Genomic DNA, 15018 nt, shown 5'->3' with positions numbered 1-15018 from the left:
AATTAAAAAATTTATTTCAGAGCCTGAGTGCAATATTTTCTTTATAGTATTTTCAGAAGAAAAAAATCCCAACTTATTTAACAAAAAATTCTGGTCAAATCAGTTAAACAAATTTAATTCACTTGCTTTTATACTTACTATTTACTTAAAATTATAAAAATCTAAGTTTATACTTGTGGGTAAAATTGCAATATTTCCAGATTCTCTCTCCTAGCTTTAGTGTATCCCCACATAAATAGGTGTTTACAAGGGGTGGAGAGAAGTAGTCCATCTCCGTATTGATATATAGGTGGTTACAAGGGTAGGGGGAGTGAGGGCATATCTGGACCAGAGAGGTTTGGTGGTGTCCCTTTTTACAGCTAGGGTCACGAGAGACCTGGCTGAGCAGAAGTGGATGACTGCTTGTAAGCAATAAATAGGTTTCTCCCACTTTATTTCTCCCTTTGACTGATTTCAGCTTCAAAGGTTATTTGCCCTGGGCTGGAAACATAGTTTTTTTCCTCTGGAGTTACAAGGCCATAAAATGATTTTTTAAAAACCATGTTTAAATACAACTTGGGAAAATATTTTGGACACAAAATGGTTTTATCATGCAGAGAAGGTAGTTTCCTGTGATCCTTTGTTATGCATGGTCTGGGAGACATTTAGTGACCATGAATGGGCCCATCTTGTTCTCTACTCTAAGGAATGATGTGTAATGTAATTTACAGCAGACCTTTATCAGATATTTATTGAATATTTGGATTACTGTTCAGTGAAATAAGTGAAACTAATGAATTATTATATGAGATGTTGGTTGTTTTCCTTTGTACCTCATACTTTGCTTCATGGAACCACTGCTTGCTCTTCTCTTATAATTTGGGGGAACTGTCACTCACGGCATGTTGAAGCAATACACCATAGTAATTGGGAACATGGGTCTGGGGTATTTTCATTTTAATCCTGAGTTTGCTTTTTACTGGTTATGGGACTGGGGCAGTTTAAGCTTTTGGTATACCTCAGTTTCCTTATCTATAAAATGAGGAAGATACTAGTCCCTACCTTGTAAGTGTGTTGTGTGAATTAAATGACTTGGTACATATAAGATCAATGATCATATAAGATCATTAGAACAGTGGCTGTATACAGTAGATGTTTACTAACCATTAGCTATTATTATTAGCTTCTTGGTATTAGTATTTTCCTATGGCCACTGGTCATTTGACTGAGGCCTATGCAATCTAAATTCCATCTGCAGTGGCTGTGATTTTTCCAGGAAAAAGTTTGACCCTAGCAAAACCATTCAGAATACTTCTAGGTACTCAACATTGGGAAAAATCAACTCTGTTTTCCCTGAGGTTGCAGAGCCTAGAGTGTGTAAGTCTAGGCTGGTCTGTGGTTCTCTTGTGTGTAAGTCTAGGCTAGTCTGTGGTTCTCTTGCCAGGAGCATGGAAGAAATTAGTCAACAGTGTGAAGAATGAAACCATCACAAAGGGACCAATCTGTGAGAGGGAAAGATGATGTGTTTGAGAAGAGAGATGATATATTTTTTAGCTGCACTTCCAGTTCCCTTTCTACCTGAGCTAGTTTATGTTGGGTTTCCTTCATTGCAAGTGAAGGAAACTGACTGGTACAACTGATGAGGTTGTGAATCCTACTGAGCTTTTAGTTGGGGTAACAAAAATACTTCTGGTTGAGCTTGATGGAGAATCTTACTCAAGGAAAAAACTAAGGTCCAAGAAAGAAAGTTGTAAAGGTTTCTCACTGCTCTTCTCGTGCTTGTATTTTACCATATATCTGAATTTGTTGCTTTGAGCATGCTTGTGACTAACCACAAATTAATCCTTAACATCCAAGAAGCCAGATTTAAATCTGCTTTCCTGTTTTGCTGGCATTAACAGTTGGAACCTAATTACCAAAGACATTCCCTAATGACTTTTTTGGAGGTAAGTTTTGTCAAAGAATAATATACATACAGAAAAGTGTACAAAGTCCTATGAACATTCACATACATGCCCTTTGATGGACATAGCACATATTTTTCTTGGGTATGCACATAGGAGTTGAATGGCTGGGTAATGAAATACATGTATGCTTGGCTTTTGTTGATAATGTTAGTTTCCTAAATTGGCTGTGTCAGTCCTAATGACACTTTGATGACTTAGAAATCTCATTTAGATTTAATTTCTGTGGGAAATCTAATGCTGCAGCTCCCCACACTTACTCCTCATAGTTACCCATATAATTTTTCACAGCAATGCTATTATTAAAGTGCACTATGAGAGAGCTAAGAGGACAACATTCAAACCTAGAATGGGTTTCTATGCTGATAAGTACACTTCCCTTCTCAAAAATAAGCAACAAGTATTTATATCATCTTATATTCACTTCCACAGCAAGTTTCATTAAACTCCCTTTTCAAGTGTTTTTATCAAGCTTTCAGAACCCATATATTGATGATTATTTTTGCTAAAAGAAACTAAGAAGAGAGGTTTAAAAATATTGTGTTTTCTCTGCAGTAATGTACAGGAAAGATAAAGTACTTGAGGGAAGAAACCTGACCAGGGATGTCTAATTTATTTCATATTAGTTTTACCTTGTTTTGTTTTGGCATTCCGGTACCAAGAACAAATTTAATCATAATCTTCAGTTTATGTCACACTTTCATCATCATTTCATACATATATATAATATACATACACATACACACATATACACAGGTTTCCCCCACTATCTGAAAGTATAGTGGTCTTGCAAAACCTTTGGAAGCCGAAATGGCATAAGGCGAAGAAGCAATTAGCATTATTTATTTGGAATCAATTTTGAGCATTCTCAGACCCCAACAAATAACCTTTCTTAGGCTTTTCTGATAGCTGAGGACACATCTTGCTAACGAATGCACACAATAAATTGAGATACAGCATATGCTCACAGACATAGTTCAAAGCTATGGTGGCTCGATGCCGAGATGTTGAGTGTAATTCCCAGAGAAAGAACTTGGTGGCGCCATTCTCCCTGCTTGGGGTGCACACTGCCTCAATAAGGCTCACTGCAAAACAAATGCTGAACATTATTTTCTCTTTTTGCCTTTTTTCGTAAAAGTAAAAGTCCGGATTTCTTTAAATTAGGGAAAATAGATACTAATGAGTGCTTTTGTAAATGAGTAATGCAAACTTTCAAAAAGTGGGGGATAAATATAAAACTATAAGAATGTATTTTTGCATTCTCATATTGTGGTGCTGTGTGTATTTTCAAATTCTCATAAACAATACTGTGCTATAGATCTTGCTCTTTTTCTTACTTCTGACAATATATATATATATATATATATTTTGATATCATTAATGTACAATTACTTGAACAACATTATGGTTACTAGACTCCCTCTATTATCAAGCCCCCCCGACATACCCCATTATAGTCACTGTTCATCAGCGTAGTAAGATGCTATAGAATCATTACTTGTCTTCCCTGCATATACTGCCTTCTCCATGTCCCCAACCCCCTACATTATGTGTGCTAATCATAATGCCCCGTTTCCCCCCTTATCCCTCCCTTCCCACCCATCCTCCTCAATCCCTTTCCCTTTGGTAACTGTTAGTCCATTCTTGGGTTCTGTGAGTCTGCTGCTGTTTTGTTCCTTCAGTTTTCTCTTTGTTCTTATACTCCACAGATGAGTGAAATCATTTGACACTTGTCTTTCTCCGCCTGGCTTATTTCACTGAACATAATACTCTCTAGCTCCATCCATGTTGTTGCAAATGGTAGGATTTGTTTTCTTCTTATGGCTGAATAATATTCCATTGTGTATATGTACCACATTTTCTTTATCCATTCATCTACTGATGGACACTTAGGTTGCTTCCATTTCTTGACTATTGTAAATAGTGCTGTGATAAACATAGGAGTGCATATGTCTTTTTCAAACTGGGCTGCTGCATTCTTAGGGTAAATTCCTAGGAGTGGAATTCCTGGGTCAAATGGCATTTCTGTTTTGAATTTTTGAGGAACCTCCATACTGCGTTCCACAATGGTTGAACTAGTTTACATTCCCACCAGCAGTGTAGGAGGGTTCCCCTTTCTCCACATCCGTGCCAGCATTTGTTGTTGTTTGTCTTTTGGATGTTGGCCATCCTAACTGGTGTGAGGTGATATCTCATTGTGGTTTTAATTTTCATTTTCCTGATGATTAGCAATGATGATTTCATGCGTCTGTTGGCCATCTTAATTTCTTCCTTGGAGAAATGTCTGTTCAGATCCTGTGCCCATCTTTTAATAGGATTATTTGCTTTTTGTTTGTTGAGGTGTGTGGGCTCTTTATATATTTTGGATGTCAACCCTTTATTGGATCTGTCATTTATGAATATATTCTCCCATACTGTAGGATGTCTTTTTGTTCTACTGATGGTATCCTTTGCTGTACAGAACCTTTTTAGTTTGATATAGTCCCACTTGTTCATTTTTGCTTTTGTTTCCCAACTTCTGACAATATTTCTTAAGGTGCCTAAATGACCTCTTCTCTCTAACCCCTTAATCATAGAGGGCCCCATGGTTCAGTTCTTAGTCCACGTTTCTTCTCAGCTTACACCCACTCCCTTGGTGATCTCACCTAGATCTTGGCTTTAAATATCACCTACAATAATGACTGTTTACTTTCCTACCAGCAGTGTAGTATATATATATGTGTATATATATATACCAAATAATTATATATATATGTGTATATACACACACATACATATACATACATATATAAAGGAATATGTTTATATATGTATAAACACATATATACATGTATATGCTTATAGGAGTATATATATGTATTAAGGAATATATATAGAGAGAAATTAATATATAGAGAGAAATAATATATGTACATGTATGCACACACACATATGATATATATCTCCAACTCAGACTTCTCTCTCAAATATTCGACTCTTTTACCTTAAAAAAAATCCTTACTCTAAAATATAACTCTTTGCTCTACCTTCAGCATTCTCTATCTCAGTTAATAACAGCTCCATGTTTATAGTTGTTTAGGCCAAAAATCTTAGTCAATCTGTTTCATACTGAATTGTACCTCTCCCCCAAATGCCAATGTCAAAGCCTTAACCCCTATTGCTTCAGAATGTGATCTTATTTGGAAACAGGGTCACTGCAGATATAATTAGTTAAGATGAGTTCATTATGGTAGGCCTTAATCCAATATGATTGATGTCCTTAATAAAAAGGGGAAATTTGAACCCAGATGCATATAAGAGAGCACCATGTGATCATGAAGATGGCCACCCATAAATTGAGGAGAGAGGCCTGAACATTATCTTTCCCTCACACTGAAGGAGCCAACTTCAGAAGGAACCAGCCCTGCTGACACCTTGATCTTGGTACCTCCAGAACTGCTAGACAACAACTTTCTGTGGTTTAAGTCCCATTTGCGGCACTTGGTTACAGCAGACCTGTCAAACTAATATGTTATCCTTGACTCTTCTCTTTCTCTCACACTTACCTCCACTCCATTTGACTATTACTTCAGAATCTATCCAGGATATGACTACTACTCACCACCTCCTTAGCCACCAACCCAGTCCACGCCACTGTCACCTCTTGCTTGGATTATTGTGATAGCCTCCTTACTGGCCTCTCTGCTTTCACTTCTGTCTCCTTTAAGTCTCCTCTCAACACAGCATGTAGAGGGATTTTTAAAAAAATGAAGTCAATGTGCTTCCTCTGCTCAAATACCTGGCAGGGCTTCCTATTTATCCAGTAAAGGAACCTTCAGGACCCATGTTATCTGTCTTCTCCCACAAATGCCTTTCTGACATCACCTACTATTCTCCCTCTTACCAACTCTGCTTTAGCCACACTGGTTTCCATGCTGTTCATTCAACACAGAAACACCTCAGGGTTTTTGCACTGGCTCTACCTTTGTCAGGAATACTCCTTCTGCGTCTACCTGTATCACTGACTTCTTCATTCCCTTTAGTCTGTTCCTGACGGACCCACATGATGAATGAGTAAATGGATAAAAAGGCATCTGCTGAAATGCTCCAAAGAGATCCACATTAGTTCCTGTTCATTTCAGATTTCTCTAAAATATATTTTTGTTTCAAAATCTCAAAACAGAAAATAGGGGTAGCATTATGAGTGTTAATGGATAGGACAAACTACTTTACTTGTATATGAGAAAGTGCCAACTAGGAGTACAGTGATACTAAGTTATGTTTTTCCTTTAGTCTGATCTATTCGTGCATAACTCCAAGGATTCTCCTGCTCATATTTTCTTTGGGTGGCTACTTTCCCTACGGATTCATATTATCTCCAACTATGTGTAACAGCTGATTACGGCACTGTGTGGGAAGCCAGCCCTGGAATGACCACAGCTATGTTGGGAAGGAAGACTGGGGTGCAGCCAATCTCAGGCTGAAACCCAAATGCCCAGAAACCATCAACTCTGAACATGGAGTGAGAGAAGGAGCCGGATGAAGAGTGGGGAGTCTGGACAGAGATGCAGATTTGTATGTTCAGATTTAAGATAGTTAAGGTAGAGAGTAAGAGAACTTGCAATAGGAGTCTCTGCCTCTGTGCCTCCCCTCCAGCCTGTTATTTTACTAGGCGCACCTTTTGCCTTCTGCCTAGACACCTTCATACGGTTTCTCTGTCCCACTTCCCAGGTTAACTTTAACAAATGTTTTGAGTTTCTGCTCAACCACAACTTTCTCTAAGAAGCCCTCCTTTCCCCCAACCCAAGCCGGGTTATGATCCCTCCTGTGTATTCTTCTATCATTGCACCTTCACTCAGCATTCTCTGTATTCAACAATCTGCTTATTTGCTTTCCTCCCCATTGGGAGCTCCTTTAGAATGGTGCCTTATTTATCACTATACATGTATACTTAGCACATAATATAGTCCCTGGCACACAGTAGGGCTTTGATCAATGTTTGATAAGTGAATGAAGGAAACTGCAGCCAATTTCAGAATATGGCTAGCCAAGTACTTAGGTGGAAGCTAAGGAGGCCTGTTAGGTGGCTGAGAGTTGGTAACTTGCTAGAGCAAGATCTGACCATCTTTTTCTTGGTAAGGGTTGGGTCTGACATGTCTTTAGATTTCCAGGGAGAAAATAACTTAGGAAATTAAAATACTAAAGTGGAGGTTTTTTCATCAATAATTTTATAGTTACTGCACACAAGTCAATAAAATGAAAGGGACAATATCCCAGAAATGCTCAAATCATAGGAATACTCTATGCAATAATGGTTTAGCAGTAGTTCTTGTGCTGTTAAAATCTCTCGGAAACCCATGAGTCTTAAAAGTAGTCTGTGCAAACAGCAAACTGGAAGATTCTAAGGTCCTTTCAGTTCTGTCTAGGCTACATAAATCCCAACCTCCTCTTTCAGAGAAGCAAAGATCATGGAAGGTCTTACTTGTTCACCCCTGGGTTTTGTGGTGGAGGTGGGAGAAAGCCACAGAGGCACATCCAGGGGGTGAATATACTAGCCAAATGGAATGGAGATTTCATAAGCAGAGCAAGAGTGGAGAGGATTTCCTCCCACCCCTCCCTCTTCCCATACAGAAGAAAGTACTGGGATGGTGATAGGAGCCTGAGACTGGCGTTTGGAGACTTGGGATCTAGTCCTTGCCATGACACTAACCACTAACCTGGACAGTCACTTGGTTTTTCTGCTTCAGTTTCCTCATCTGTAGACTGGCTAGGTTGGGCTAGATGATCTCTTTCAGCTTTAGGATTTTGTGCTTCTATATGGTGGCTAACCAAATAACCAAAGAAGGAGAAATACTTGGGGGAAAGAATAATGAATTTTATTTTGGAAAGGCCAGATTTGAGCTTCCTCTGATCTATCTGGGTGTCAATGACAAGAACTACTTGAAAGTGAAAGTCTGGCCTTTGGAGTAGAGCTGGGAGTAGAGGTACAGACTTGGTAGTTTATCAGTAAGGTGAGATTGGAACAGTAAAAGTTTTGTGACCAGTTAGACCAGTTGTAAATAGCAGATTATGTACCAAAATGAATTCATAACAAATTCAAAATCATAATTCACTTATACTTGTTCAATGCCATTTTTCTTTATTTTGTATCTTAATGGAAGGCAATAATAATTGAATACTGACTACATGCTTGTGATGAGGTATGTGCTTTACAATTATTTCATTTAATCTTTACAAATAACCACATGAGGTAGGTATCATTATTCCCACTTTAGAGATGTGGAAACTGAACAATGGTGTGCTACTACCAACTTGTGGAGAACAGGGAAAGCCTGATTTGCAGTGACTGCTGATTTTCATGGTGTAAATTTCCACAACCTGTTTAAGCAACCACTGAACAGGGAGTTGGGAAGAGACATGCAGTTTTAGTTAAAGATGCGCATCATTATTTAATATTTTTGCCATACAGGTACAATAAACAAATATCCTTAAGAGCATAGATAATGGGAATATGTAATAAAATAATTAGGAAGTAATGAGTTTGAGAACTCACTATTAACAATTTGTTAGTATAATTTATCTAATTTTAAGTTTATGTGTTTTAATTTTTAAACTAGCTGTGTTTAAAAACTGGCTTGCAGACTTCCTAAAAATTTAACAATCTGCTCTTGTAAGCTAGTACAAGCTGGCTTTGCACACTTCTGAAAAGGATGCTAATGCAGGATAAGTAACTTGCCTAAGGTCACACAGAAAGTGCTGGAGCCAAGATCAGAACCTTTATCCATCTAATTCTGAAGAAAGACAGGCTCTTAACCATGAGACTATCAGCTGTAAAACTGTAAAGTGCTATATACTACATGTGGTATAAACAATTACTGTTGCATTTTTCTATTTGAAAAAAATATGTACTCTTAGGTATAGTGAATAAGGAATAGTTCTAATGGTCATGAATCAGAAAAATCACAGTGCAATTTCTGCTTTTCTGGGTCACTTCCTGTGCCTCAGTTTCCCACTAGGTAAAGAACACTTTGTGTCCTTTCTGAACCACACTTCAACAGCACTGGAAAAAAAAATAGAAGCTTTCATGGAACTCTTTTTATGTTTCTTGTAGGTAGGACTCATATAAATTTAAGTGGTTGTAATACTCATTAGTTTGAATATAATTTTATGCAAGCCATACTGAAAATAAAAAATAAATATAAAAACACCTATTATTTAGCATCCATAGCTTAATGAAATCTCTTTGTAGGCAAAATGTATAAGGATATTTATTACATTTAGTAAAAAAATGAAACATCTGGCAACAATTTTTAGATCTTGAAGAATCAGATGACAAAATGATGAGTCTCAGGGGACTGAGATCATGTTTCCCACTCCTGAAAAAAGGTTTGGAAAAAACTTTTAATGATTTCTGAAAAACCATACTTACTTTAGTTTCTTCTCTGTTCCCTATCTTAAGAAGTGATTTACATACAGAATTGCATGAACTCTTCAAAAAGCTCTACTTGGGTCTTTGGACTTGGGTGAGTCTGTGATGAGAATTATAGCTATAAAGCCACAATCTAGCTCAAGAAATATAGACAAAGCAAGTAGCTCTGTGGATCCTTGTGTTGTAACAAAAAGGTATTATGGCTGTGATTCAGTTAGAAGGAGATGAAGCTCCATTATAATGTAGAGAAAGCTGTGATTTGGCTATTGGGTGAGGAAAAGAGCAAGATGGTGTACTCCAGACAAGAATGGTGAACTTTAGGGAGGCTCAGCCTGCTTTTGCAGATCGCAGCTCTGAGTCATTGTGTGGTGAGAGCACAGAGTTGGCGTGCATGCCTGCCATCCTGGCATCTTTGGCCTCACTAATCTTGTGTTCGAGTGCCTCACTCACATTGGAAAATGAAATTTTTTTTTTCACGTTTGGTTTTCCAATGTTTTTAGATAATATGGCAATATTTAACAAATGACCATTTTGACTATTCCACCCCACACCCCTTTGGAACTACTAAATTCTAATTTACATTCAATTAATTTATTCAACAACTACTTGGTCTATTAACAAACTTTTGTTGCATTGTACTCTGCACCAAGCATTGTATTGTACTGTAAAGGACATGATGGATAAGATGCTGTCTGTGCTCCTTAGCAGGAATATTAGATATGTGCACAGATAATTATTATATAAGGCAGAAAATATAAAATACAAAGTGAGGGCTATGGTCTTTGGTGCTCTGAGATGTAAGAGGAAAAAATAGCCCTACCTGAAGTGATTGTGGTGGGCTATCTGGAAGAAGTGAATCAGCAAACACAGGGTCGGGGGTGGCCATGGAGAATATATAGACTGGAAAGTACAGAATAATCCAAAGAAAGAGAATTGGCAGGACCTCAGAAGGGATACTAACCAGGACTCTCTTCCTGCTACCACAGAGAATATGTTTGAAAGCCTGTCAAGCCATCCTAGCACAGACCCTGGGAAGTATTGCTGGTGAAGATGCTTGTGTGGCACCTCCAAATGCAATAAAACAATGTTCTATAATGTTTTGGGACAAATCTTTGTCTTTCTCCCCAACAATTCATTCTCCTTGCTAAAGCCAGGCTTCTCTGAGGTCCCCAAGAGGTCATGAAGGATATATGGATATGACTAAAGTCATCACATTACCCATTAGTCATTGGTTACAGCACTGTTAGGATGAGAGAAGCAGCTGAAAATGGTACAGGAACACAACTTGGGCCATGTGTACCTAAGATGGATATTTCTAGAGGTCACAGAGGGTCTGACCCTACATATATCTCTTTTCTGTGTTGCTGAGCTGAGACAGAGAAATGTTATAAAGAGTAGGAAGTGGAAGCTTGGTAAGATGTTATCCTCACCAAGGTTAAGTCCATTCTTTCTTTTTACCACCTTGGAGTGGCAAAGAGGGATCTCAGCTAGTCCTTGGTGCTCAGCACTTCGGTCTTCATTTTGTATGGCTCACCAACAACTCATCCCTTCACAGACAGTGCTGCCCTGAGGTGCTGGAGCCCAGAGGCAGCTGGAGAGAATTTTCCTGTAATCAACAAAGATCCTCTGCTCCTATCGGCAGCAGTAGCTGTCTGCTAGGACTTGAGATTGAAACACCACTGGTGTGGCCAACTTCCTAACCAATGGGAGCTTAACTAGCAGAGTGGCAGAGCTCCAGTTGGTGTCAAAATTGAAGCCAAAATCACCTCACAGCTAAACGAAGAGTGATCAGATCCCAAGTCTTACACAGAAAATGCATATGTAACAGCTGCAGTGAGGCCTGGTATTTTAAGATGGTTAAAATATTTTGCTTTTTCCCTTGGAGAGGAGTTTTTAATTTCAGGGTTATATCCCCATTATTTCAGTGTAGAGAAAGGACAACTAATAGTTGGTTGGCCTAAAAGTTTCTGGCATGAATATCTGAGTCATAAAATACTAACCAAGTATCTTTTTGGATATTCTAAAGTAAACTGTGTTGAGAACTAAGCATTACATGCCAGGATAAAACTAAAAAGCTCTCTGAGAAATCTCTCCCTCCCCACTTTTCTGGATACAATCTTACTGGCTGATAGCACCAAGTTTTTGGCTGCAGTGCAAAGAATCACTCAGCTGTGGCTGATTACTGCTATCATTCTTTCTCTTGTTCAGAAAATCTTGTCATGAACGTGTTTCCAAGACAGCAAGAGAGAAAAAAAATTTTTTTAATTTGTTTAGGGGAAGCCATTGGAGATCCCAGTGCTAGGGTAATGGACTGGACTCTCAGATAAAGAGCGAGAATTTAGAAGTGTTGTAAAAAAAACAGTTCCCATCCCTGCAGTTGTGTGTCATAGTGGGGAGAGGTGGCCTCTAGGCTTGGCTCTGCCACTGATTATGTGAGTCAAGACCATTCATTCGTTTATTTAGCACTTACGGAGATTTGTGGAATATATAATAATATATATATAATAAATAATGAGGATATAAGCCTGAAATTTAAAATTCCTAAGAAAAAAAGCAAAATATTATACCATGTTAAGATACCCACTCTGTGTTTGACACTATGTCCAGCACTGGGGACACACAGTGAGGAATAGATAAGGAACCTGTTCTCTGATCATGCAACTTCTATGAATTTATGTTTGCAGTGAGGGATGCAATAGAATGCTCTCTCAAGGCTCTCTAGCTCTAGTTCTTGCATCTTTCATTTTCTATGAGAAAACAAAGCACCCAAAAGAACAGTAATGGGAAAACTGGCACCCAACATTACATGCTAGACACTGTGCTAACTAACCACTTTTATATACATTACCCCATTTACTTTTCTCAAGAATCTCCTAAAACAAGTATTATATACCCATTTTATAGATGAGAAAACAAAGCATCAGAGGTTGAGTTGCCTTTTATTACAAGTGAGAGAGAGGCAAAACCAGACTCAAACTCAGCTCTGCTGACTCCAAGCCCAGAATTTTCCCTTCCTCATCTGTTCTCCAGATTTTTAATGTTCATTCATCTCTCCTGGACATTGCTCTGGCAGTACTTATGGAAAATTATTCAATAATCCATGCATTAAAATAAAAAGTACCTCATTCATGTGTTATGGGTCTGCCATTAACTTCCCCCGTCCTTACCTAGTAAACGTTTGTTACTCATCCCGAGGGTCAGCTTGCCACTTCACCCAGGCCCAGTGCTCCTACTGTTTTACCTTCGTGCTTGTGCTTTACCTTCAACTTGGAATCAGTTCCAATCTTGTCTGCAGCCAAATTCTGTATCCTTTCTCAGACTTCATCTTATTCCTAAATTTAATTCATTCAGCCCCTAACAGTTGTCCAACACTGTAAGAAATTTTTTAAAAGAGTATAAAATCATCTCTCTGAAGAAAATAAGACATGCAGATTATAGAAAAGAGTAATGGGCTAAAACAGTTATAGATTTATAAGAGAAAGAACAGGGAAGTACCAGGATAGGGCTTGGAGTCATTGGAACTTGAATAGTTAAGGCTTCATTGGATAAAATAAGAAAGAGGCAGGGGGAGTATAAGGTCAGATAAAAGTGCAGAGAGGTCCACTGGGTATAGAAAAGTGAGGTGTCTTTCTGGCTGGAGAGGAAATTTGGAAAGCTGGGATGGATTAAAGAACTCTGGAAACTGGGGTGGGACAGCTGAACTGGCTGTTATTATTGAAGAATGTTACTCAGGAGCACTGGATTGTGAGTTTGACCATCTGTATTCTTGGTCCATCGATTTGTAATCTGGAGAAAATCCATCAAGGGACCTGAGCCTCTGTGGCCTTATCTCCTGGAGGCTACCTCAGTCTATAGGAGAAGTCCGATCTCCACAATAGCCTGCCTCTTCGACTGTTTCCACCTCCAGCCACTTTCCAGCATATCATTTTGTGTGTGGAGTCAATTAAGCTGAGACTTTTCATAATATATCACATTCACTTTGTGAGAACTCAGTGTTGGAAACCATGATTTCTCACAAAGTATGCAAGTTAAATAGTATATACATGCATTAAAGAGTGGAATGTTTCCTCTACCAATTTAGTTATTCAATTTTAGGAAACAAGTTCCTTAATTAAATATTGGGGATTGGAACTTTAAGGGCATAGAGGTTTCTGTTTCAATTTGACAATGTTAAGGGCAACAATAAGATCTTAAGGCTGCTGATTGTGGTTGCACAAAATTATGAATGGTTAAATAACTCACTTAAGTGATTAATTTTATGTTACATGAATTAAAAATTAAATATTAAGTTAAACAGACTTATTGTGGTGATCATTTCATGATACGTACATATAAAAAAAGGTAAAGAAATCAAGATTACACTCTTTCTTTCCCTCTTACATTTTCCATATTTTTTGGTTTTAATTTTAAAACAGTAATGAAACTGTGACATACCTTTGGCTATTGCTACTTTAGAGTTTTATTAGATGTCATGCTAATGGGCTCTTTCATCATTTTCGTCTGCTCTGTACAATTCAGATTTCAGTCCAAGGCTTCAGGAACATGGCAAACAGCTGCACTGGAATTATGCATCTGACCATCAATGACATGCCCACTCTGACAGATAACTGTGTAAAAGTAAGTAATTGGAAAGTACATTTTTCAGTCCCAATAAATGAGAACATTTTCTAGGGGCTTGAATCATTGAAAAATATGAATGGAGTTTTCATTTTAGTTGTTTTTTTATAGTAAGAAAATCATTTAAAAATTTACACACACACACACACACACACACACACACAGGAACGTTTGAACGCTTAAGTATCCTAAGAAACTTTGTTTCATAATTAGGATTCTTTTGATTCAGTGATACTGTAGCCTGAGCATAAACTTTTAGTTCTTCATGTCAAGCTTTTAAATGTAGTGATTTTTTGTAAGCATTCTATTTTCTCATGTATTCCCATACTTTCATAACATGATTTAATTCTGACTCTTCTGCATTACTCAAGTTATTAAAATATATATTGGGAAAATAGTCCCACTTTCTTTGAAACTAGGAAAAATTTAATAGTTAATGTGTCTGTTTCTGAAAATATTGAGAGAAAAAAATGACCTCATTACTTTGCTAAGCCTGTTCTATATACTATGGCTAATTTAATCATATTTATTTTTTTCTTCTAAAGGTTCTAGTTGAAAAGTGCTCTCGTATTACATCAGTCATTTTCATTGGTGCACCACGCATCTCTGATTGTGCATTCAAAGCTCTTTCTACTTGTAGCCTCAGAAAGATCCGATTTGAAGGTCTGTGATATTAAAAATGTGGTTCAACATTACTTTTTACTTTAACTCTTGTGGTACAAACACAATACTTTTCTTCTTTTTTGTTTCTTTTAAATAGGAAATAAAAGGATTACTGATGCATGCTTCAAATTTATAGACAAACATTATCCAAATATCAGTCACATTTACATGGCAGACCGCAAGGCAATTACAAAGGGTAGCCTCAAATCACTCTCACCTTTGAAACAACTAACTGTGATAAATTTGGCAAATTGTGTAAGGTAATGAGTCATTCAGCCATACATTCAAGAAACATTGATTATCTAAAGTGTGCAAGACCCCCTCCTTAAGAGCTCATTGGTTAGCGGAACAAACATGAAAAGTCAGGAGCTCAAGTGGAGGTAAGTC

At 37.7% G+C, this 15018-nt stretch overlaps 1 protein-coding gene across 5 annotated transcripts in view; it reads right to left on the bottom strand.

The window, feature by feature from the left end:
• The window catches only part of FAM185A (family with sequence similarity 185 member A), a 170543-nt gene that overhangs the window by 2112 nt on the left and 153413 nt on the right, over positions 1-15018 (bottom strand). Inside the window, exon 11 of one of the 5 annotated variants that reach the window (XM_037012766.2) lies at positions 13803-13958. The exons of 2 other annotated variants lie outside the window; for them this stretch is intronic. In XM_037012766.2, coding sequence (XP_036868661.2) covers positions 13866-13958 — 93 coding nt within the window. In that variant the 3' untranslated portion in view covers positions 13803-13865. Of the gene's footprint in view, positions 1-13802; positions 13959-15018 lie in introns of those variants that run through there. 2 more of the 5 variants (XM_073238972.1, XM_037012762.2) reach the window with 2 other exon arrangements.

This window comes from Manis javanica, chromosome 6 (genome assembly GCF_040802235.1).
Source record: "Manis javanica isolate MJ-LG chromosome 6, MJ_LKY, whole genome shotgun sequence".
NCBI classification, from domain to species: domain Eukaryota; kingdom Metazoa; phylum Chordata; class Mammalia; order Pholidota; family Manidae; genus Manis; species Manis javanica.
Note: the sequence above shows the minus strand (reverse complement) of the source record. Positions and strands in the feature narration are given on the sequence as shown.